We start from the raw sequence: 24,550 nt of genomic DNA on the forward strand, positions 1-24,550 counted from the left end.
TACTCTTCATTTAGCTTAATATTAGCTCAGTGCAGCCAAAGATTCAAGATTAGCCTACATTAGACCTCATGTAGGCCGATCGAACACATTTTCAAGAAGATTTCCAACTGTTGTAGGCTATGTGTGTTTCACAAATCAACAAAAACAATGATGGCCTATAACATTTAAAAACTATAATATCCAATCTGAAACAGAACACTGTAGAGGCCAATATGCATGGAAGGTTTAATAACACTTCTACTTGTTAAGAATTAAGTCCTGTTGCTGTATAATGGTGTGTTTTTATAGTATGCCTTTACTACTTGTACTTTTACTTGAGTAAATAGGCCAGTTGAATACTTCCTCCTACACTGAGCACAGCAACATTAAAACAGCTGGGAGGAGCGCGCGCACGAGAGGAGCGCGCGCTGCAGCTGCTGTTTCCGGGGGGGGGGGGGGGGGGGCGGAGTCACATCTGTGCCGCTTCCGCCTGACGTCTGTTAGCGCGGAAACTTCAAAACAACGAGGAGCTTCTTCCCTCCACTACAGCAGCTGTTGCAGCAATACTAACTTTTTATTAATTCTTCTTTTAAAACACATATATTCGGCCGCTAATAATGTCTTTTACCACTCCGAAGAGGCCGTGTCCAGTTTCAATAGACGAGTCAATGAACAGTTCCATGAACGACTCGATGGAGAAAAGGATGAAGCGGATATCTATCGAGGGAAATATCGGTAAGACAGTTTAATTTACTCGCCTAAACCCTCAACCACAATATAACATAGTTCATAGGTGGCGCTAGGCAATGTTTACCTATCAGTAACTGAGATTTCAGACAGCTAAAACTAACTGTAAAATGTAACGTTCACTACTTTACCCGCCAATTGCCAAGACGACCACTAATGAAATGCCACCGCTATTTCGTAGCTAAAACACTTAACTATCTAATACACCTTCATAGTATGTTGCCAGGTGTCTCATTTGAAGTGATTTAACCTAAAATGATTGCCTCCTTTGTTTAAATAGCGGCGGGCAAATCCACCTTTGTCCGCCTTTTGGAGCAGGAGAGCGGGGACTGGGAGGTGGTTCCAGAGCCAATCGCAAGGTGGTGCAATGTCCAAACGAAAGGCAGCGACTTCGAGGTATTTGGCACTACAGTCAATGTCATATGGGTATTTGCTTGTACAGTACTCCTGCGTTTTGAAATATTTGTCATCATAACTCAGTGCTTTCAGCTGACACGTTAGAAAATTGCTGTGAAATAGCTTTTAGATCAGCTCTCAAACAACTAGCTCGTTGCCAGCTCGAGGTTTGAGTATTTATAAGACTCGACTATTCTATGCTATAAATCAAGATTTTTTTTATTTTATGTATCTTGGTCCTTGGAAAGAACACGATCCTTTAAATCCTCTTGGCCTGTCACAGGCACTGATTGACCATGCACTACATTCAGTCTCTCACACACACACGCAGACACACACACACACACACACACACACACACACACACACACACACACACACACAGAGTTTAGCTGGCTGGGACAGTTTTCATCTGTATTTAGAGTGCAGCTGCCATCTGTCCGCTGGTTAGTTACCACCCTGAGCAACAGATGGTCTCAGTGTAGAAGAGGGATGGACATGCCATCACTGGAGATTTAACCTCCCACACTGCTGCATGCCTAGCCTCACCCTCAGGCTCGTTTTCACTGCTTCAACACACCCATATTATAGACACATACAGTATATATAACCACTGCTATTGAATGCCTGGCAATAAGCAAGATATTTAGGGGCTTACTTTAGTTATTTGAACAAAACTAGGGATGATGCATTGATTTATTAGTTGTCAGTACTAAGATGACAGTTACAGAGTAGACAGAGTATTAAATAGCACTATCACTTCTATAATGCAGGTCATTTAGAGTTGCAACAATGTTTCGATTGACAAAAAGTGATAGATACATTTTTAAGCACGGTAATTTCTACAAAACAATAAATTGTGATGAAGTTGCAGGAACTTGTTGTTATTATTATTATTATAATTATTATTATTATTATTATTATATAAATATAAAGCTACCACTGCAAAGGACAAATAACCCAATTTAACCAATTAGGTGCTTGTTTCAATGCTTGGACTGTACACAAACCTATAAACAGATGTATTGATCCTAATATGGAAGTTTCCAGCTAAAGCACACTCCTTTATTCACCCTCTCTCCCTCTCCCTTGTGACCCCAGGAGCTGACATCGTCCCAGCGTAGTGGAGGGAACGTGCTCCAGATGATGTATGAGAAGCCTGAGCGTTGGGCCTACACCTTCCAGAGCTACGCCTGCATCAGCCGCGTCAGAGCACAGATGAGATCGGCCAATGGAAAGCTCCGAGAGGCAGAGAACCCTGTGCAGTTCTTTGAGCGCTCCATCTACAGCGACAGGTAAACTATCAACGGATATGTACAGTAAATATGATGGAAAAAATATCCAATGTATTTTCAATTTAAAGGGCCATTGTGGTACTTTTTTTTTCACTCCTTTATTTTCATTTTACACAAATAATTGTTGTTTTCAGCGGTCTATTTTAAAGTAGACTGCTGGACTGTAACCATTTTTTTAAGCAATAAATATCCAACATTTAATTTTATATTTATATTTGTTAAAAATTTTTTTTGAAAATATCGTCATAAACTAAATATTGTCATGCTGCAGAGATGTCCTGCCTCGCCCGCGGTCGTTCTCTGCATGTCACTCCCCTCTCTGCCCCATTTCACCGCTGTCTCTCTGCACTATCAATAAAGCTTAAGAAAAAATTGCCCAGAGATGTCCTGCCTGTACTCTATGTTCTACAGACTTAAGAAAGCATCTTTGTTCGGAAGAGATTTCCCACCAATTTTCACCAAAGTTTTTCAATGAAAATGACAATAATCATGTTAAAGTGACCATTCTTATTGTCCTGCCCAGTTTTCCTGTTAACTGATAACAAAGAAACAGTGGCTAAGACATAGAACAACACGTCCATAATGGAGGCCTAACCATAGTCTGGTTACGGCCTTAAAGGCGAGACGAAACAGTCATGATATAAGAGACAATATGATTTTTTTTTATTTTTTTTTATATTCATTTTAAACCAACTGTTTGTCTTTGAATGTAATGTATTTATTTTTTAATTTAAAAAAAGTGACCATTCCTTGTAGCAAATCGTTTTGCTACGGCAATAGCAGTCCAAATAATCGCAACAGGAATTTTTTTCCAAATCATGCGGCTCTACTTTTGAGATTACCTTTCTGACATCGTAGAATTTCAAGGACAGTGGTATTTAGAAAAATAAAATATTAAAACAAATTTTGGAAGCTAAAAGCAGTGATCTGAACTACAGTCCCACTGATACGGTCCTCTCTGAAAGGTGCAAACCATTGACCACCCCCTCCCCTGTCGTGTCCCAGGTACATCTTTGCAGCCAACCTCTATGAGAGCGAGTGTCTGAATGAGACGGAATGGTCCATCTACCAGGACTGGCACGGCTGGCTGCACAACCAGTTCGGAAAGAACATCGAGCTGGACGGTATCATCTACCTCCGAGCATCACCAGAGGTACTTTACCATAGTCTCAGAAAATACAGGGGTTTTAAATTAAGCTTCCTTTTATTAGTCAATTTTACATGAGGCTCATTGAAATTCCTCTTTTCGTACATCCCCTCTTAAAGGGGCACTGTGTAACATTTTATGTAATTTATTAGCTAAAATCAATATCCTCATTCATAAATATGTCCTAATTGGTGTAAAATCACCTAATCTGAATGATCCTCCTGAGTGGAGAATATCAAATATTAATATTACATTTTGTACATTGAGAGGGTAGGTCTTATGGAGGCATCCATGTTGTTTGGAATGTCATCAAGTGCATTGTTTAGAATTTAGAATTGTTCTTGTCTCTGGCTAGTTACTACTAACAACCTCCTGTCCGGTGCCAGGGATCGAACCAGTGACCTCATGGTTTTTAGTCGGCCCCTATTTCCTTTAGACTACCATACCATCTTTTTTTTTAGGGGGGAAAATGCAAAATGACACTCCAACAATGTCATTAATTTCCTTTTTGTTTGTGTGTAGAAATGTTTAGAGCGGTTGCACTTGAGAGGCCGAGAAGAAGAGCAAGAAATCCCTCTGGAGTATCTGGAGAAGCTCCACTTTAAGCATGAGAGCTGGCTGCAGCACAAGACCATGACGTGAGCACACACACACACACACACACTCACTCACTCACTCACTCACTCACTCACTCACACTCTCTCTCTCTTATGGCATGTTTTGCATCAGAAACTGAATGCATTTTCAGTGAGGACAACAGATATAATTGCATTTATATAGCTCATTTACCATTGGAAAAAGACCCATCAATGCAATAACCTTTAGGGTGACTTAAGATGTTGAATTAGTTTCAGCTACACAATAAGCATCCCAAGTCAATGTAACTCAAGAAACTGATGAGGGGGAAAAATGGGCTGTTATTTTTTGGTCCATTGTGTGCCAAAATATTTCCTGGCCAAATAATAAAAAGCATGACACATTGGGTTTAAATGACATTTTTTTTGGGGCAATATAATTTTTTTTTTAAGAAGGTATTAAAAATTAAAAGTTTTTCCTCTGTCCCACAGCATGGAGTTTGAGTATCTGAGTGACGTGCCGGTCTTAACCATAGACGTGAGTGAAGACTTTAAGGGCAGTGACATAAAGAGCGCCGACATGATCGAGAAGGTGAGTGACAGTTAAGCCAAAGTTTAAGATTTGAAAATACATAAATAACGCTTTTAGATTTGTCTCCATCCAAAATACTCTTAAACAGTCTTTTAAGATGAAATTTACAGGAGGAAAATATCCTATTTGCCTTTTTTAAACACTACACATCCTCTATATAACTATATTACTGTATTACCTACCATCTCAGTGTAGTTGCTGTAGCACATTCCTGAGCACCTTTAGTGACCTTTTGTCTTCATTTTTTTGTTGTGTGTTTTTCGTATTGTGTATGCAAAGCTGGACACCTGCATAACCAAATTGACCTACCTGTATGAAAAAAGCAACTTGAACTGGTTAAAGGCCTACTTCACCGGTTTGAATATGAAGGTGTATTGAATTATGAGATCCTACATATTATAAATATGCGAACATTTTTTAAATCGGTTCATCCTAGCCTGAGAAAAGGCAGAAAGAGTGTTTTTTTAACCCTATATTTCTCTTTCTCGTGACATCACAGAAAGAGAAATATAGGGTTAAAAAAAAACTTACTTTGTACATATTACTGTGATGTCTTTTACTGTGACATCACAGTAATTACTTTATGTAAAAAATAAATTATGACTAGAATATATTGATTTACATAAAAGTACTCCCCACTCCATCTCCACCAGCATGTTATAGCATTAGGCTTGCAAAATTTCGGGAATTTTCAAAGTTGGAAACTTTACATGGGAATAAATGGGAATTTACTAAATTTAAAGCAAACCAAATGCACTAAATCCTTCTGACTATGTTATTTCATTCCTGGCAAACGTTTTTCCAACTACGTTTTATAATGTTTATGAACATTTAACTTCAAATCAGATTTTTTTTAAGCTTATTGAGACACCCAACTTGATATCATATATTGCTTTTTACTAGACCAGGTTAACAGAGGCTTAAACAGTGATTTTAAATATAGTTGGGGAAAATATATTTTAGCATAATCTTTACTAAAAAAAACAGATTTCATGCTTACTGCATGGGTACTGAGGCCACGCCCCCTACATGCACTGTGCATTCCTCCATCACATGGGGGGGATTTTACTTGATTTATTGAATGGATGTGGTCAGACAGATGAGTTATATTCTACTCAACATTCATCTTTTTGTTGTTCATAAAATAATCAAAACATGAAGTTCTACTTACAAATAAATCTGTTCAAATGTAATGTTTTTTAATCGTATTATTTTGCATGGATGTCTCCCTATTACAAAACCTAATGTTTATATGTTTAGATTAATGTTTGGATATGAAAAAAAATCTTTTAAATGACCGCCATTTAGTTAATTCCTATATAATTCCCAATTTTGAATATTCACAAAATTCCCAAGCTAAAGTTCCCATGGAAAGTAGGGCCCGACCGATATATCGTCATTGGGACTGTTAATAGTAATTGATAGAATTTATAGTGCTTTATTGGCGGTCATTCAAAGACACTTTATATCAAACATATAGAAAATCATACTAGAAAAAGAAGACAAATTAAAGATAAGGTTTGGAGTGGAGTCAGGTGTAATTATGCTTTCTTAAAGAGGTGAGTTTTGAGTTGACTTTTGAATGAGTTTATTTAGTCTGAGATGCTGATGTTTGGAGGGAGGGAGTTCCAGAGAGTTGGGTGCAGTTACATAAAATGCTTAATGTCTGAATTTGAAAATGCGTCATGTCACTTTAGACATATTTGTAACACCTTTTTTTTTTTTGATAATATATATATATATATATATATATATATATATATATATATATATATATATATATATATATATATATATATATATATATATATATATATATATATATATACATATTTCAATAAATAAAAAGTTCCTGTACACCTATTGACAGTTACAAGTATTTATATATATTTAAGAGTTCAAAAAAGTAATTTGTTTCAATATATATTTTGGGGATTTAAAAAAAAAAAATCGGACGATTTAATCGTTATTGTAATTTTTCTCTGAAAATAATCGGTATCGGCACTCAAAAATCCATATCGGTCAGGCCCTAGTGGAAAGTTTCCGAAAATTTACCAGAAACTTTCCACCCCTTTGCAACCCTAAATAGCATCCAGTGATCAAAAAAATCTAACTGACAAAACCAGTTGATTCCATAACACAGTGCTTCTCAAATGGTGGGGGGCGCCGTGAGTTGTCAGGAGGGGCGCGGGATGCCTTGAATTCCAAAAACCAAAAAAAAAGTGCTAGCAAGCGCGATGTGTGCTTGTGTATGGTCATATCTGCGCGAATGGCCGCGATTTGCAGTAAATACATGTCCACATGTGTCTCCAAGTGTCTCTAGGCTATTTAAAAATAAATCAAGCAAGTAGACTAATAATAACATTAATTAATTATTGGTTATTGCATCACAGAAGGCCTATTGGCCTATAGTAATAATAAAAAACACCACCTTAACTATGTTTACAGTTTAAAAATGTTTTGAATGAAATGCAAACCTCAGTGAATCATTTGCTCTTGTTTCTCTGTTCTGAGATTCACACAGACTGAGCAGTCTTGTTTAAATGTTACAAATTGAGCTAATAAACTGAACTTTGAATTTTTTTGCTGCAGAAGTTACCTCAACTAATTTGTTATCTAATTTGATAATAAGGTGACTGTATGCAGAATGCTTGTGCCAGAAACTCATACAGTGGTTTTGTACAGATAAATAAATATTAGCAGGTTCTCAATAGTAGTAATAGTTTAAATTTGGGGAGGGGGGCGCAAAAAAATTTCTGTCCCCCAGCGGGGGCATGACAGAAAATAATTGAGAACCACTGCCATAACAACTGTGTGTGAGGGCCGTGTTACTATTTCAAAAGACCACACAATGTGGCATGGTGATGGTGATTATCCAGATTTAACCCGAAATGAAGACTTTTGAGGACTTTGAAATGGCTACTGCTGCTAGCACAAGGACCAGGCATTTCCCCCTGGTGCCTGATAATAAAGTAATTTATTATCATGTGAATTTCAGCCAAAGAATCTCTATCTATGCAAAGGCTCTAAGGAGGCTAAAAGGTCAAGAATGTAGAGTGGGATACTATGCCCTGACAGCTGAGTGTGATCTCACTGATACTCAGACGCACACACACACACACACACACACACACATTAACACACCCAGGTTTCAACAATACAAACGAGGCCTGAGTTGGTGCTTATGTAGCTGTTTCATATTGTCAGTAAACATAGTTCCTTTATTAAAGCATTTCCCTCTCCATTCAGATGTCATTAGGAAGAAATGGCCCCAGTTACAAAACACAATACTTTGAAAGAAATTACATACAGCACAAGATGTGATTGGCAGCCATGATCGATATTACTCACTGGAAAACGCTAAAATGTGACTTTATTTTATTTTTTTCTACAGGTAAAGGAGTTCTTGAGCATGTTGTAGCGACCACACGGTGATGGGGGAATTCTGGTGATCGATGCTTAGAGGACAAGGAAGTGGATGGAGGGCTACTCTTAAAAAACCATGACTTTTATTTTTCTATACAATCATTTAAAATGAACTGACCTGTAACAACAAACGTACTTTTATTATTGCAGTTTTTATAACATCTGTTGTGTATTTATATATATTTTTTTTTTGTGTGCGGATTAATATGTCCATTAATGACCAATGGTGGTGCTCAGAAATGACAATAAACTTGAAATATACTTGAAAATAATTGTGTGTGTGTGTGTGTTTTCATATTATATGTAACATAGCGATGTCCAGCTGCTTTAAGAAATATCTAAAATGTGATTTCTCTGTATCCATTCAATGAGTATTGATGAATTCCCACATAAAGTTAATGTGATAGTCTTATGTCTTGGGTGACGTCTCCCAGTCTTACCAGCAGATGTCGCCAGTTTCCATATCAACTGTCCAAGCAGCTATTTTTGACTGCTGTGCTGAGCTCGCCTTTACCTGGGAGTTCCAATAGGATTTACAATGAAGCAACCTGAAATAGCACACTGCATGCGCATTATTTTGGGAATCGTGAGTCTATTTTTTGACACGCACATAAACAGTGTATTGTCAGCTATAACGGCATCAATATTCAGTGTGGTAGGCCTATGTGTGAGTGTTTCTGACTTAATTCAATTTCGGGGACACACACTAGACCTAAAAACCAGTTGATTAGTGACAGCTTGTGCAATGGGTGACAAAAGCAGTGTTCACAATTGGCTACTTTTATGGTTAGTGCATGTGTACAGAAAATGAATGTGTGTTTATGCAAAGTCCCTAAAGTGTGTGTGTGTGTGTGTGAGAGAGATTGAGTGAGTGAGTGAGTAAGACTCGTATCAATCCACTTTATTTATTCATAACAAACGACTGAGTGTAGCCTAAATTGAAAGATTTTACAAAACCATAAATTGGTCCAAACTGTTGAGATTGTACTGCATTGCTTTCTCTCTCTCACACACACACAAAAAGTCAAGTTTCAACGTTTGGATTTTTCCACATGATTTGATAAGCTAGAGCTTGTGTAAAGTAGAAACTTTCTTTCGGATGAAACCATGCAGCAGGCTATAGCTTATATAACCTACCACATAGCTAGAAACCCATTTGTCAGGTTGAGGTGTTTGCTGCGCCGCCCTGCCCCAGCCAGCCCTGCCTGCCTGCGCCCGGACGTAACTTTTGTGATCTCCGCCCCCCCACCCCTCCCGTTGCGTCATCACGAAGGAGGCGGGATAACACTTTAAATATGGAAAAAGACACCCCGCGCTCCTCAGCGAGACACAAAGCCAGCCTTCTGCCTTCTCTGCCCCTCACGATGTCACCCAGGCACGAGCCGCAGCAGCCCAGCGCCATATGACGTCTGAATATTAAGTTTTTGTTTGTTTGAAAACTGAATAGTAGATATCTAGTAGGCACCCAGCTTAGTCGCCTTCTTTTCAAACGTTCTAGCCTACTTGAAGAGCACGACAGAGCCCAGAGTAGATACATATTCCAAGCAGCGATTCCTACTACAAGAGCAACTTGAACAAATCAAGAGGGAGGGAGAGTGCTGTTGTCGTCGCCGGACTGATCAACTTTTTAAAATGACTTCTGAAAAGACCAAGTAAGTTTTCTCCTTCTGTTATTCTTCTTTTTGGCCGTCTGTCTCTTAACCCGCTGACAGCAGCTTGTCTGACTGTGTTTGGGGAACCTTGAGGTGCACACACACACACACACACACACACACACACACACACACACACACACACACACACACACACACACGCACACGCACACGCACACACACACACAGAGTGTCAAAGTGGCATTTCCGGGGCCAGGTGAAAACGTGTAACTTTGGGGATCAGGGGAAAATGATTCACCAGCTAAAGCGAAACGTGTGTGTGTGTGTGTGTGTGTGTGTGTGTGTGTGTGTGTGTGTGTGTGTGTGTGTGTGTGTGTGTGTGTGTGTGTGTGTGTGTGTGTGTGTGTGTGTGTGTGTGTGTGTGTGTGTGTGTGTGTGTGTGTGTGTGTGTGTGTGTGTGTGTGTGTGTGTGTGTGTGTGTGTGTTCTCTGGTGCGTAAATCTGTTCTGTCAGTACAGTAGCTCATCTTGTCTGGGTCAAGTTCGCCAGCTGCACCTATAGGCCGACCTTTTTACTTAATCTCCCAGGTGACTATAGAGGCTGTGTATTGGGCTTCATTCATCCCAGTTCCACCCATGGCTGCTGGTCTGATTAAGACACCGTTGCCACCGTAACGCTGTGGTTACCTTTCAGCCTGAGCCCGGGCCTGTAATCTATCTTCAAATAACCTGCCACTATCGATTAGTGAGACGCAGAGAATGCAGGCGGAGAGCTGTCTCAAGTGCTGTGTAACTGCTGCCTCACAGAGACCATGTGGGTGGGTGTATGTGCTGGCATCTAAAAAAAAAAGAAAGAAAATACACACGCCCACACACACTGGCACAGACACTGGCACAGACACTCATCCAGCGTGGGCAAGCGTGTGACTCCTTGTTGTGCAATGATGCCAAGGGTGCAACAAATCAAGTTTCACTGTTACTATCAAACACGGAAACTAACTGCATGCACCTACAGTAGCCCAGTCCTATCAGTGTGTGTGTGTGTGTGGTGTAGATATTAGGATTTGGTATCAGCCTGATGGTGCCTTTCAGAATATTTTAAAGGTGCACTAAACAGTTTCAGGTGCACATTTTGCAGAGCCTGTAATTTGGTTTACAAAACATAGTTTCTCTACATGTAATTCTTAGTATTGAATAATTCTATCATCATAATATAATCCTTTTGATGCACCTGGAACCAAACCTAAGACTAGACTATGTTTGTAAACCAAACTGTGGGCCCTGCTGCTGTAAACAACAACAACAACAACAACAGTGAAACAGTAACTTTCCAGGAAGCTTTCTAACTTCAAACAGTAGCAGTTCCAGGGATCACATCTTCCTCTGAGGAGCATTTGTTTATTCAGTTATGAGAATATACCGTAGAAACTCAAAGTTACACAGTGAACCTTCTGTAATAGGTTGGGCACAGTCTCTCATAAAGCAATGAGTGAAACCCATACAGATGGCCCTGTGTTGACCTAACACACGTGTGGCTCATGGAAGGCCCTGTCTTCCTTATTACAATGACAGCAGAAACCGTAAAAAAAAATACAAGCCGATTCCTCATTCTTTACGCTCCCTCTCTATTCAAGTTGTGAAATATTAGCTGCAATGGGGAAATGTTTTGTCTTTACCTAGTGTTATGATCCACTTACCTGTGTGACTCCACTTCCGCTTACTGGAAGTCTTGACTGCTCTTTTGTGCACTAATTGTTGAGTGATGCTGTGTGTCAGTATACTGTAGATATCCATACGAAACATTGTCAGAGGAAACTCCCAGAAGTCAAGGTGAAACCCCGGAGGCTCAGGGAGATAATTACTATTCGGTTATTACAACAAAAGACTCGTAACAAACACAGCGTTTGTTCTTTGTCTACTCTCTCTCTGAGCAATTTTTTTTTTAAATTGACACTATGATAGAATGTAGAAGGTTGAGTAGGAGTAGTTTTATATGTTCACAAATCAAAGTTGTCAAGCAAAACACAAGGTAGATATTAACTGATTTTGACAACAAGCATTCCCCAGAATCGCTGACACCACTTTTTAATCATTGTGATGGAAAGTGTCTGAGGCAACAAGACGTCCAAAGATGTCCACCGTGGACTTTTAAGAACTCTTAATTGACTTGGTTTGTACACTTTTTTCTTTTTGTTGTAAATCAAACAATAGTTGTTGCATCTTCACAACATCTCCATTCAGTAGCCCCCTCACCACTGGCAGATACTTGTAGTGGTACTTTCCTGAAAATGTGATGACACAGTAAAGAGTGGTTCAAGCACGTTTCTGTGAACAATTCAACACTTAAAGGTTTAGTCAGCGATTCTGGAGAATGCTTGTTGCCAAAATAAGTGAATATCTCCTTACGATCCCCTACCTGTCTGTACTGTGTGTATGCACTTAAAAACATTCCAGTGTTAATGAATAGCCTAGAGACTCTGCAAACTAGTAGACAAAGGGTATGTCATCAAAGGTGTCCCACCGTAGCTAGCAACATGACCGTTTACAGCGCTGACACTTTTAACTTTTAAACTCGTTTACACATTTCTGTCCCAGACATCTAAAGCATTTTTACAGCCGCCCGGACTGTCAAGCCCTTTGGTTATAAACACTTTGGGGTTAACTTTTCCTTTTTTAACTTTTTCCTGAACCATTACCGTAATGCTTGTAGTACTGCCTTCCCCCTGGGGCCACCATGCAGCAGTTTACCCACACGGGGAACGAGGCCGGTGGGACTGGGTGCGTCATCCTGTAAAGAGATGGGGATGATCCCTGATCTTCAACAGCTGATCCTTTTGCTCCTCACGCAGCGACAGCTTTAATAAGCCCCACCGGGTCACTGAGTACAGACATAGAGAGTTCACTGGCCCCGGATACATTCAGCATCGTCTCTTTGACCCCCTCGTTAGCCGGCTTTTGTTTCGGATTTTTAATTTTTTATATATTTTAAAGGTGCTCCGAGGAATTTCAGTCTGTGTTATTTCTTGCAACCCCTTTGGACAAAAAGCGCTAGTGTTTTTTTACTACGCCAGCTGTAGTTCCCATGAAAAGGCATTAAGAGAAACTATATGAAAATTGTATTCTTTGCACTGATGGTCTAGTTTAGCCTGGCTCTGCCCGCCCACCTACTTCCGCCCAAATTTAATTTTCCCTTCAGTAGTCAGTCTGGGGATGGGGCGTATTAGTGGGATTTTGCTCGAACAAATTTCTGAGTGTCCAATCAGCGAACAGAGGAAGTGGCTGAGATCGATGACGTCGAAGTCGCGCTCCAGTTTCAGTTGAATGCTGCGTCCCTTTATACTCTGAACTCGGAAATGTCCGACTTGGTAGTTCCGAGTTCCAACCTGTCTGTGTTCCAGTGCATCTGCTTGGGAAAGTATGGACGCCTACAACCTTTCTCATCCAAATAACTAAACGTTAGGCTCTAGCAAGTTACCGTTGCCAGGTACCGGTAGATCCATAGACTACAATATGTAGTGAAGTCGGAAATTTCCGAGTTCCCTGTACAACTGGAACGCACCGTCAGAAGCCGGCTCTGGACCAAACGTTATGTGATTGGTTGGCTAATCCAGAGTGGCACTGAGCAGATCCAATAGTTTTAAACTTCAACAGACACCCGCCTCCAAGTGAGTAAACGTTTGCCAATTACAGCAGTTCCAGACCTTCTGTACAAATGAAATGAAGTACAATGGTCTGGTTGGACCAGGCTAGGTCTAGTTTGCTGTTACGTGTAATGTATGATCATCAGAGGAGAATTGAGACTGTTTCAGAAATATTTAAAGGTTCCTTGTAGCACCTTTTTAATAGTCAGTCTCAGGAAGTCATAGCAGGAAATGATAAAAAGTAGATCAAGATTACTTCCTGAATGTGGAGACACTGAATCTTATGTCTTCACTCACACACAAGAAGATGTGCTTTTATTTTGCTCTCTGCCACCTCTTTACTTGATATAGGCTGCATTCCAATACTGCTTCCATGCTGTTTAGTATGGTAGAAAAAGATTTAGGATGTCCCAATACATGATGTCAAATGCAGCACGCTGAAAAATTCCTTGGATTTCCCTACTACATCCGGTCGTAATTTATAGTGTGGAGATCGGAATGCTTTTTTTTTTTTTTGGCAATTCTGAACCACAATCCACTGCACAGCTGAAATTATGTCACACTGAAAGAGGCGCCGGGTGAAAATAACAACAATGCGATGGATATAAAAGCAAGAGTCAAGTTCAAGGCGCGATGTTATGATGAAATAAATAGGTAAAAATATGTCCAAATATTTTGCCTACTGCATGCTAACTACGTACAATTAATGGTCAGCTGTAGTCTGCAGAATATTAAGAAGAAAGAGTATGCTATTGGGAGCGCAGGCATATTTAAAGTATTTTACACTTTGCAGTTTTTTTTAATCCAAGCTTCATTTTGCAGCTCCGAACATCACCTCCATTTTCTTTCCATTTCATTCCACTTTACAGACCAGTCCGATTTTTTTTTTTCAAAACAGGAATTCTGCTCCTTTCCGGAAACATCTGTGTCGCACCTGTGGGCCGTGGTATGTTTGTTTGTCATCATCAGGGTCTCCCTCTCTCCCAGTGCTCCCAGGGAGTGATAAACATGTCTCAATTGGCTTTTAAGGCCAGCAGTCAACCTGCAACATGAGCTTCCGTTTGCCTTTCCCACACACTCGGGCTGTGTTCGAAAAAAGTCCTACTTACGTTCTACTAGTTTTGACATAAATTTGAGTATGGTGTGGCTGTGTATGCGAGTTTGTGTAGGCGAGAAATGCCTGGATGAGTATTTACTTCACGGAAGATTTGTGTATGGATTGATAGGATACTTTTCCTACTCAACCGCCCCACAATGCACTGCGTCTTTTCAAACGACACAGAAGTTTAAAAAAAAAAATCTTTATTGCTTCTGTATACGACAGTGTTAACGGTCCGACGAACCTCGCATACACAATCGATCCTTAAGTAGACAGTATGTAGTATGTACATGTTGCATATGCAGGAGGGAGGACATTAGTATGGCTTTTCCAACATAGCCACACTCACTCACTCACTCACTCACTCACTCACTCACTCACTCACTCACTCTCTTTGCTACTTGTTGCAAGTAGAAGACTACACTGTGTTCCTCGAAAGACCCAAAACACTTTTTCCCCCATTATTTACAGCATTTGTCTGCAGGCAGCCATTAATTAAACTTAATTCCACCCGTTTGTTTTTCCCTAGCAGCTTGAATGTGTCTCCTCTGTTTACTAACCATATTCTCAGAGACACTTAATACGGCCTGCATTCAAATAACAAGTTAAGTACTACCGGTTAGTTCTCAGCCCCCTCTGAAAAAGACAAAATATCTCCCTGAAAGGCCGAGGTATTTTGGTTACACTCTGTCCTGTCCTCCTGAACAGAACATGACTGAGCTACTGTGGACTGTCTTCTCCCTCCAGGGCTGTGTGTGGGAATTTGACCTCTCCCTCATCTTCTGCTAGCGACAATGGGCAACAAAAGGACGGTTCAGAGGCTAATCACTGTATTAGTATTGACTGTAAACCTGGCAACGCGCCCGGACACTCCTCTAATTGCTCGTTTTGATCGCGGGAGCTGGTGGATAAACGGAGACATTCACTTCTGCTATCTCTTTCTCGTGCCCCTCTCTCCTTCTCTCTCTCTCTCTGTCTCTGTCTCTCAATCTCAATTCAATTCAATTCAATTCAAAGGGGCTGTATCGGCATGAAAGCTTTAAAAATCGTTGCCAAAGCAAAGCATCAATACAGTAAACCGAATATTCAGACAATACACAATTCACATATGCACATTATATACTTCTTTCTCTCTTCTCTCTCTCTCTCTCCCTCTCCCCCTCCCTCTCTCCAAGGCCAGATAACCGTATCCACAGGGGGCTAAAATCGGATGAGCTCTTCACAGTAATCGGAGGAACACGTTGCATCCTTCCTGACTTTGTTTATTTATCAGTTTTGTGTACACGCACACACGCACACACACACACTGCCGCTGCTCCAATTTTTTTTTTACAAAACTGTGCGATGCTCATTTGGGGATATGCTCAGTGTGCAAGTGGAAAAACTGTTCATATGTTTATTGACATTCTTGACACGCATCCAAAATCAAATATTTATTTTTTTGGTCGTTTAACCCAAACTCTTCTCCTATACAGCAGAAGCAGCAGTAGGGCAGATTAGCCGTGCATGGGGGGGGGGGGGGGGATTCTTAATTTGATACTGACTTTATGTCGTCAAAGAAGCGTCAGAGGGGATGAATTGACTTAGGGGCACCGGCTGTATAAACTGTCTGTGTTTTGAGATCAGAATGTTGAGAAAAATTTGAATACAAAATAAATAAGAATTGGACAAAACAAAATGGAAAAACTTCCCAGCATACTAATTTAGTAGCCTTACATTTTCTTAAAGCACCCCCCTTTGGACAAAAGTGTTACTGTTTGTCCTACGCCAGCTGTAGTTACTGAGTGAGTGTGACCATGACAAGGGCATTGCTGTTACATGTAATTCATGATCATCAGAGGAAAAATGAAAATGTTTCAGAAATATTAAGAAATTCCTAGTAGCACCTTTTTTCAGTTCAAATATATTTTTTCAGTTTTTTGCAAACAATCATTCTGAGATGGACTTACCACTATATTGTGTCCTAAAAACCATCTTTTCATAGCCTGGATTAGTCCACACTTTACTTGGCGACCTGCATTCCTTTCAAGCCCTTTGTAGAGGTCTGACAATCTAAAGGAAGCCCAGATCACACAACAGAGTATTGACATGTCTCTGACGTTGGACATGGACTTAAGTTAAGACTTCCTTTGTGCTCTAAAGGTCAATTATTGCCGTCAGTCAAACGTGCCTCATTTTAATAGGTCCTTCTTAGAGGGATTGTGATGGGCAGTAGGCCTATTGTATATTGAATACACTGTGGAAAAGGTGTTTTCAAGGATATTTACATTGTTGTAAATCTATGGGAAAGAAGTGACTTTTTGGACTGCAGTTATTTGTGGATGTATATCATTCTACCTACACTTTTGTACAAAATATCTCATTTGAGAAAAGCAAGCATTGACCTATGTCTTGATGTTGCTCTCACTGTTGTTCAGCCACAGTTAAAGGCTGACCGCTGCAAAAAATAAGAGAAAAATGGAATATTCAATAACACTTTTTGATGTGAATTTGAAGCTGTATTTGTGTCATTTATGAATAGGTTAAGTGTTTTTCTTTGTTTTCATATGTATGATGTTGGTGGTGGGAGTAAGGGTGAAGAGACACAAAGAAGTTGGGGAACAATGTTTTTATTTATTTTTATTAAGCATTTTCCATATGTGGTGCGTCACCCATATTTCATCATTGTTTTTTTTCTTTTTCTTTTCTTGTAGAGTGGAGGATGAAGCCGTCTTGGACAGAGGAGCCGCCTTTGTCAAACATGTCTGCGATGAGGAGGAAGTGGAAGGTAAGATCAGTGATTTAATAGGCAACACAGCACTTTAACTTAATTTATCTCTCTATCTCCCGGATAAAACAAACGCATTTGGACACATTATATAAGAAAGAATCGTTTCCCGTTTTTAAGCTTGACAATTTCTCGACAGGAAGTTGTCTCTTCAAGTGTTCAAATCCCGTCAGCTTAGGCCACAACAAAAGAATCTTATGTGCAGACGGCGCCCACATGGCTTTAGCCGAGACGTTCGCATGTTTCACAAACCAACATCTTTTAAGGGTGCACACAAAGAGAATCGCGTCACAGTCTTTGGTGTCACGTCAAGCTGTGTGTGTGTGTGTGTGTGTGTGTGTGTGTGTGTGTGTGTGTGTGTGTGTGTGTGTGTGTGTGTGTGTGTGTGTGTGTGTGTGTGTGTGTGTGTGTGTGTGTGTGTGTGTGATTTTCAAGACCCATTTTTTTCACTTCCTTGTATGGGAAGATTGTTGCATAAGCACTGACTGACAACTGTGAAACATGTCATTATGTCCCTATTGTCAGTGTCTGACAATAACAATTGGGACATCCTACATCTTTTTTCTACCATACTGAATAGCAGAAAGTTATGGGTATTGGAACGCAGTGTCTGTCTCTCTAATTACTTCCTGGAGAGTCAGTCATCATTTCCTGTATGAGCTGCGGTGTAGGAAGTAGTTGGCATTTGTTTTGTTTTGCAGTTTCTCTGACTGATGACACACACTCTGTCTTTTTCCTGATTGCGAAATAGGCAAAAAGAACACTCGTATCCCTCAACAATTTATTTTCTTGTTTTTTCCAAAAGGGTTGAGTTAAATGTCATGGAAACTGATGGCAGTAAATTCCATTTTTTATTTTTTATTATCTATAAAAAAGTGTCAAAGAAATAAAATAATTCCAAGCTATATTCTTATAAGTGAATAGACAAACTTTCCTCATAGGAAAATTGGATCCTTGGAACACTGTTTGAAGTCAGAAAGCTTCCTGAGAAGTTACTGTTTCACTGTTGTTGTTGTTTACAGCAGCAGGGCCCACAGTTTAGTTTACAACGATATTCCACTCTTACGTTTGGTTCCAGCTTCCTCAAAATACTTTTATGATGATAAAATGATTCAATACTAAGAATAACAAGAAGGGTATGTTTGTAAATAAGTGCAAGCTTAACAAATCCCCCTCCTCTGAAACTGTATGGTGCACCTTTTTAAAACTAGATCAATAGAATTCAGATAGAGGATGACAGTGTTCGAGACAGTGTTGCTCATCCCAGGCATTGAAGATTAATATGATTTTCCTTTTTGTTTGAGTGTGCAATCTGACCTTTAGTGTGTGTGTATGTCTGTGTGTGTGTGTGTCTGTGTCCATATTAGGTCACCACACTGTGTACATCGGCGTGCACGTTCCCAAGAGCTACCACCGCAGGAGACGCCACGGCCGACGCAAGTCCAGCCACAAGGAGAAGCGCGAGCGGCCGGAGCACGGGGGAAACGAGGGCTCCAAGTCTGACGGAGAGACCGCTGACGAGACAACCCTCCACAGCATCCTCAAACCCAGCAGTGAGTCTTCTGCTGCAAATCCAAATCGCTTGGAATTCAGAGAAATCAAAGCACGTGGCTGTGGCTGTGTAGGATTACATGTGTTTAAGTCACCTTCAGTAATGGGTTACATCACTCTTCTTGGAGATGTTGGGCCAAAGCCAGCAGTGGCTATACAAATCACAGGCAAGGCAAGGCAAGTTTATTTATATAACATAATTAAGACACAAGGCCATTCAAAGTGCTTTACAGGGGCATAACATACATAAAGATTAGAAATTTAGATGGCAATGTAAAATGGCTGCAATGAAAATGACGTGACTGACAATATAGTTATTTTCTATATAGTCTATTTAAAGAGAGACGTGACGCACATTGGCATATTTTAATTTACAAAGCCTTGACCGGGAAGCTTCCTCGTTATTTAACTGAATTGCTGCAAATCTCAGATGGGCTTTATCAGACCCGCTCCACTGACATGCTTATGCTTTATGTCCCACAAGCCCGGTCTGAGCTAGGAAAGACAGCTTTTAGCTTCAGTGCCCCTGACTCCTGGAACAACTTACAGCAACAAATTAAACTAAATAACTTCATATCCTTTAACCAATTTAAACAAACTATTTTAAATCTGCCAAACTCTACCTGTAACTGTTTTAATTAGGCTATATTGTACTCTCACCCATTTAAATTTAATTTTAATTGCTACCACTTAATTTCACCACTGTGTAAATGTTTCAATTGTTTTTCTCTTCACCTGTTGTTGTGTATTTGATGTATTTGCGTTGAATATTGTTAATGTATTGTTGTTTTTCCTTTGAATTTGTTTGAACTCGACGTCATTGAAAATGAGGGTCACCCCTCAATTGGTCTCTCGAGGATAAATAAAAGTTAAATGAAAATGAATGAAAACTTAATTACTCTTTCATAGTTTGAAACTAATTTGAATGTATTGGGGAAGCTATATTCACAAAACCAAATAGATTGTATTTCTAGGCAATCTCCGCCTACATCAGACATCATGTAGTGTGTGTGTGTTCCTTGTATCACAGGATATCTGTGCTTCAGTAGTGAAGTGGAGGAGCAGGGTGGAGTAGCAGCCACGCAAGGAGGCACAAAACAAATAGCTAAATAAATCCCCCTAAGCAGAAACGTACACGCAGCAGAATGAATGGGAGATAATGGGATGGGAACATGTTGAATAGTAATCTGAAAATGACACCGGATTGGTTTAAAAGCTATAGTGTGTAACTTCTCTTGAGTAATTCTGAGTAATTACAGCAACACAGTAGGCGCATCTACATTCGCGCAAGGATTTCATACCTTCTGCTGTACGTCCAGGTTTTTTTCTTGGCAGTAGAATCAACAACTAACATTTCCAGGGCACTTTTTGGGATTTTTCTGAGCTCCAGTGCCATACTATACTGAGAAATACAGAGAGAGTTTTGTGGAGCTGATAAGCTTAATCAACTTAGTGTCATCTCGTTTGGCGATAGCTTGAATGGAACCGATATTTATTAATATGAAAAGTTACGCACTATAGTTTTAAAGTAGATACAAGGGGAGTTATTATAGGTCAGCACATGATGATTAATACAGTACTTTATGGGATTTGTTAGATGGATTCTAAGAAGCCAAAAACCAATTAGAATAGATGGGGAATATGCAAGCAGCAGAGCAGACACAGAAATGGCAGAATATCAAGATGTTTCGCAGATCAGATTAGGAGATTGCTTTAACGAGTTGGGCCCTCAGACAACTTTAGGATTTAGAAAGAGCAAGTCATCATCAAATTAGAGAATGAATCCATGAAATGAGCAGCAGTGGGCAAGTTAAAACTACTCAAAGAACTTTAATTAATGTTTTGGATGGAGTTGGCATGGAACGACATGTCCCCACCCCTCTTTTGAAAAAATCAATTTTTAGAAATGTTCTGAACAATAGAGCGGACAAAGAAATACATACAAGACTTCTTGTAGTACTACTAATGGACGATTAGAAATGGAACATAAAAGTGGGATATTTGACATAAAAATGCTGTATGGTATACTTTTGTTTTTTTGTAATTTCCATTCTGTCAAAGTTGCCAGAATGCAGGAAACGATGTCTTTGAAGCTCAAATTTGTATCTGGAAAAAAAACTGTCCCCAAACACTTTTCCAAACAAAGTGACGCCCACGCAAAAGAACACATTTAGATTTGTCATCAGTTTAAGGAGTCTTCTTTCCGCGATAGTAAAACACACCAGATGTCTTCCCCACTTTCTCCGATACAAGCTTAGCAAAGTGACATAATAGGACCATTAATCCCAAGATAGTTTCCTAGAACGGCAGGAATTGTAATTCTCTGTAGATGTAGGTCAGTTTGACCCACCACATGTCTCCTGGATGTTCAAAAGGAGTCTTTTTTTTTTTTTTTTCTTTTCTTTTTTTTTTCTTATGTGTGAACAGAGGTGGGAAAGCTTTAAACAAAGAGCCTTTAGAGGCGACATCATTTGATTAAGTGTACAGTAAATGAGCCATGTAATTGTCTGGGAGTTTCCGGCGACGTTTCTACATTAGCACACTTAATGGCCTTACGTGTATCTATATATAGTGGGTGTCCTGGGGAAATGCAGCTGTTGGATACATAACTAAACACATCTTCACCTCATCAGTTGATATTGTGGAAAGACTTGAGGCAGTGGTGGATGATGCCATCTTTAGTAACTATAGCTTCTTGTCCTTGAAGGCCACCATAGCTTCTGTAAATTCCCTGTAAGAGAGGGGTAGAGAAACGGAGCGTTGCAATCTAGAATCTCACCACTAGATTGCCGAATGCTAAAATCCAACAATATTACACACTGTACCTTTTTTATGAGGTACCACATACCTGACAGTGAGCTAATGCAACTCAAAACTTCCAGTATATGATGTCACCAAACTGGTTATCGTGGTGATATTTGACAAGGCCGTTACTAGTTCAAATAAAGCTTGCATCAAATGTCTAGTAAAACCTGTATTGGAAGAGGGGGAGGGATAAAATAACTATCGATGCTGAACAAGAGTTTGAGAACACGGACAGTTGAGTTTGCATGACAAGCAAATTGGCTCTTTTTTTGGACATACTGTAGAGATATCTTAAACTGATGTTGCTGTGGGAGCATAGTGTTTTTGTGCTACACCCTTATGAGATAAGGTTAACTGGTAGGATGGCAGACGCATCAGGAAACTGTAAGCCGAGCCAAACTACTTGTGAACACAAACAAGGGGACAATGGATGAGGTGATAAAGCCAGGCAGAGAAAGAAGCTCTTTGTTTTTTGATTTGTTGCTATTCCTTTCTTTCTATTCATGCTGTCATACTGAGGCATTGATTTATGGCAGGACTCCAGCCTATGATTGATTGCTTTCTAAAGATGACATCTGATGACTTTTCTAGGATAGCGTTACAGAATGAAGAATTAGCCATTTGTCTGACAGTGGCTGGATGCACTTCTTTGCTACGTCATTAAATGTGGTATTGCTTGACCTTGAGAGATGGATGATACTTGGAAATGTTTCATTTTTTCATTTAACTTTTATTTATCCTCGAGAGACCAATTGAGGGGTGACCCTCATTTACAATGACGTCGAGTTCAAAACAAATTCAAAAGGAAAAACAACAATACATACAAAATATTCAATGCAAATACATCAAATACACAACAACAGGTGAAGAGAAAAAAAAACAATTGAAACATTTACACAGTGGTGAAGAGTGGCAGCAATTAAAATTAAATGGGTGAAAGTACAATATAGCCTAATTAAAACAGTTACAGGTAGAGTTTGGCAGATTTAAGATAGTTTGTTTAAATTGGTTAAAGGATATGAAGGTATTTAGTTTAATTTGTTGCTTTAAGTTGTTCCAGGAGTCGGGGGCACTGAAGCTAAAAGCTGTCTTTCCCAGTTCAGACCGGGCTTGTGGGACATAAAGCATAAGCATGTCAGTGGAGCGGGTCTGATAAAGCCCATCTGAAATTTTCAGCATTTCTGTTAAATAACGAGGAAGCTTCCCGGTCAAGGCTTTGTAAATAAAAATGTGCCAATGTGCGTCACGTCTCTCTTTAGTAGAGATAGATCAAATAATTCACTATCGCAGATTAAACTGAGGAGGACTATGACACTGTGTGGTACGGTACAGAGTATGACTGCAGTACTGGACATCCTAATAAGGTTCATGAGGAATTTACATGTATTTCAGCAAATCTGACAGTTTTTTCAGCTGTATGGCAACATATGATTTAGGGGCGGCTGTTGCAAAGCGGGTAGGGCGGTCGTCCACTGGGTTGCAGGGTCGGTGGTTTGATCCCCTGCCTCCCCGCCACATGTCCTACTGTCCCTGGGCAAGACACTGAACCCCAAATTGCTCCAGATAGTTAGCTTGCACCCTGCGTGGTAGCTGCTGCTAGCGGTGTATGAATGTGTGTGTGATTGGTTGAATGTGTACAAAACAATGTAAAGCGCGATGGGTCTGTGAAAAACCAGGGAAAAGCGCTATATAAGTGGAGTTCCATTTACCATTCACTTAAAGATCTCCTATTATACTACTTTTCTGGTCTTAATTTCTCATTAATGACTCCTATAGAGCAACCTGACATGAATCACAGCAAAAAAAACTATGTAGATTTTCGGGAAACTCTTCCTCTCATCTGGGCGATCTCAGCATTCTCTGTCAACACTAGGCTTTGTGCTTCTCCGCCCCCTCGCCCCCCCCTCCTGCCAACCCCACTCCGTTGTGATTGATTACCTTCCAGAACACTTTCAGCGGTGCACAGGCAGATTTGAGCAGGCAGGTGGGGGCATGGCCGGAGCGTGCCTGAGCATGTTGCAGCATTCCCATACATGGAAAATCCGGATTGATCTACGTAGATAAATCCCAGAAATTTGAACAAGTGAATCGCGACCGGCGTTCCTAGTGTTTAGCGCTCTGCACAGCCACCCCAGACGGTCTGCAGGGAATATGTCTAAATGCATTTAAGTCATTATTTGACACTGTAGTATGGTTAAACATGACATTTTATAGGTCATTAAAGTTGAAAAAGCATAATAGGTGCTCTTTAACATTTTGAGGATCTGAGCTACACACAGGTGCGACCGGGAGTGATGGAAAGGTCCATGTATGTAGACAGTAATCCTAGGAAGTACAGCATGATAAGGTCGAACAAGAACAAAGATTTAAAATCTCACCTTTTCTTTTAAAGATTTGTTTACCACCTACAATGGACACCTTTCTGGACCATGCCGGCAGCACATTGAACTTCACAGACAGACAGACAGTTCCCAGTCTGCACGGAGCACTTGGAGTAATCCTCTCGTGCCACTATAGCCCCTAATCCTCCTCTGTCACACCTGCCTGTGTACTTAGTCATCCAATGATGCCATGATATGGGAAGAAGTGTTTTTCTCTCATTTTAATCCACGTCAAGATGTCGTAGATGCAATCTTAATTCACTTCAAAACACTTCATTTGTCCTGGGCAGTTAAAAGGCACGTAGAGTAGCATCAAATAAACACATTGACATATCTCGCATTAATTAACAAAGACAATTTTAAAAGGGATATTGTTAGTAACTCTCTTATCTCTCTTTGGTTGGATTTTTCTTTTCTTGTTCCAATAACGGCCTTTTCCAATAGTTACACGTCCCTTTTTAGATAAGGTAATCGGCAACAGAAGGACCACTATGCTTATATGCGTGTAAGGCAATTATCTTAAGCAAATTGGCTATT

At 40.0% G+C, this 24,550-nt stretch overlaps 2 protein-coding genes across 2 annotated transcripts in view; both read left to right on the forward strand.

Annotated features, from left to right (window-relative positions):
- The first annotated feature begins 511 nt into the window (after nucleotides 1–511).
- dck (deoxycytidine kinase) lies at nucleotides 512–8,349 on the forward strand. The gene is made up of 7 exons (XM_080046381.1): nucleotides 512–714; nucleotides 1,007–1,122; nucleotides 2,224–2,417; nucleotides 3,423–3,570; nucleotides 4,087–4,202; nucleotides 4,632–4,731; nucleotides 8,126–8,349. Exons 1-7 carry the CDS (start codon nucleotides 597–599, stop codon nucleotides 8,150–8,152), a joined length of 819 nt encoding a protein of 272 aa, XP_079902507.1. The 5' UTR covers nucleotides 512–596; the 3' UTR covers nucleotides 8,153–8,349.
- A 1,154-nt stretch (nucleotides 8,350–9,503) lies between these two features.
- Nucleotides 9,504–24,550, forward strand: part of LOC307265422 (electrogenic sodium bicarbonate cotransporter 1-like) — a 44,353-nt gene continuing 29,306 nt past the window's right edge. Inside the window, exons 1-3 of the mRNA XM_080047163.1 lie at nucleotides 9,504–9,809; nucleotides 17,203–17,276; nucleotides 18,644–18,829. Of these exons, the coding sequence (XP_079903289.1) occupies nucleotides 9,790–9,809; nucleotides 17,203–17,276; nucleotides 18,644–18,829 (280 nt within the window). The 5' untranslated portion in view covers nucleotides 9,504–9,789. The remainder of the gene's footprint in view (nucleotides 9,810–17,202; nucleotides 17,277–18,643; nucleotides 18,830–24,550) is intronic.

The sequence above is a fragment of the Ammodytes marinus genome, assembly GCF_949987685.1.
Source record: "Ammodytes marinus genome assembly, chromosome: 18".
NCBI classification, from domain to species: domain Eukaryota; kingdom Metazoa; phylum Chordata; class Actinopteri; order Uranoscopiformes; family Ammodytidae; genus Ammodytes; species Ammodytes marinus.

What these genes read in the sequence shown, in the direction of transcription:
- dck (XM_080046381.1), top strand. Translation starts at nt 597, where the DNA reads ATGTCTTTTACCACTCCGAAGAGGCCGTGTCCAGTTTCAATAGACGAG. An exon ending in CGAAAGGCAGCGACTTCGAG is followed by an intron (nt 1,123 to 2,223) that starts GTATTTGGCACT and finishes TTGTGACCCCAG; the next exon opens with GAGCTGACATCGTCCCAGCG. An exon ending in CTGCAGCACAAGACCATGAC is followed by an intron (nt 4,203 to 4,631) that starts GTGAGCACACAC and finishes TCTGTCCCACAG; the next exon opens with CATGGAGTTTGAGTATCTGA.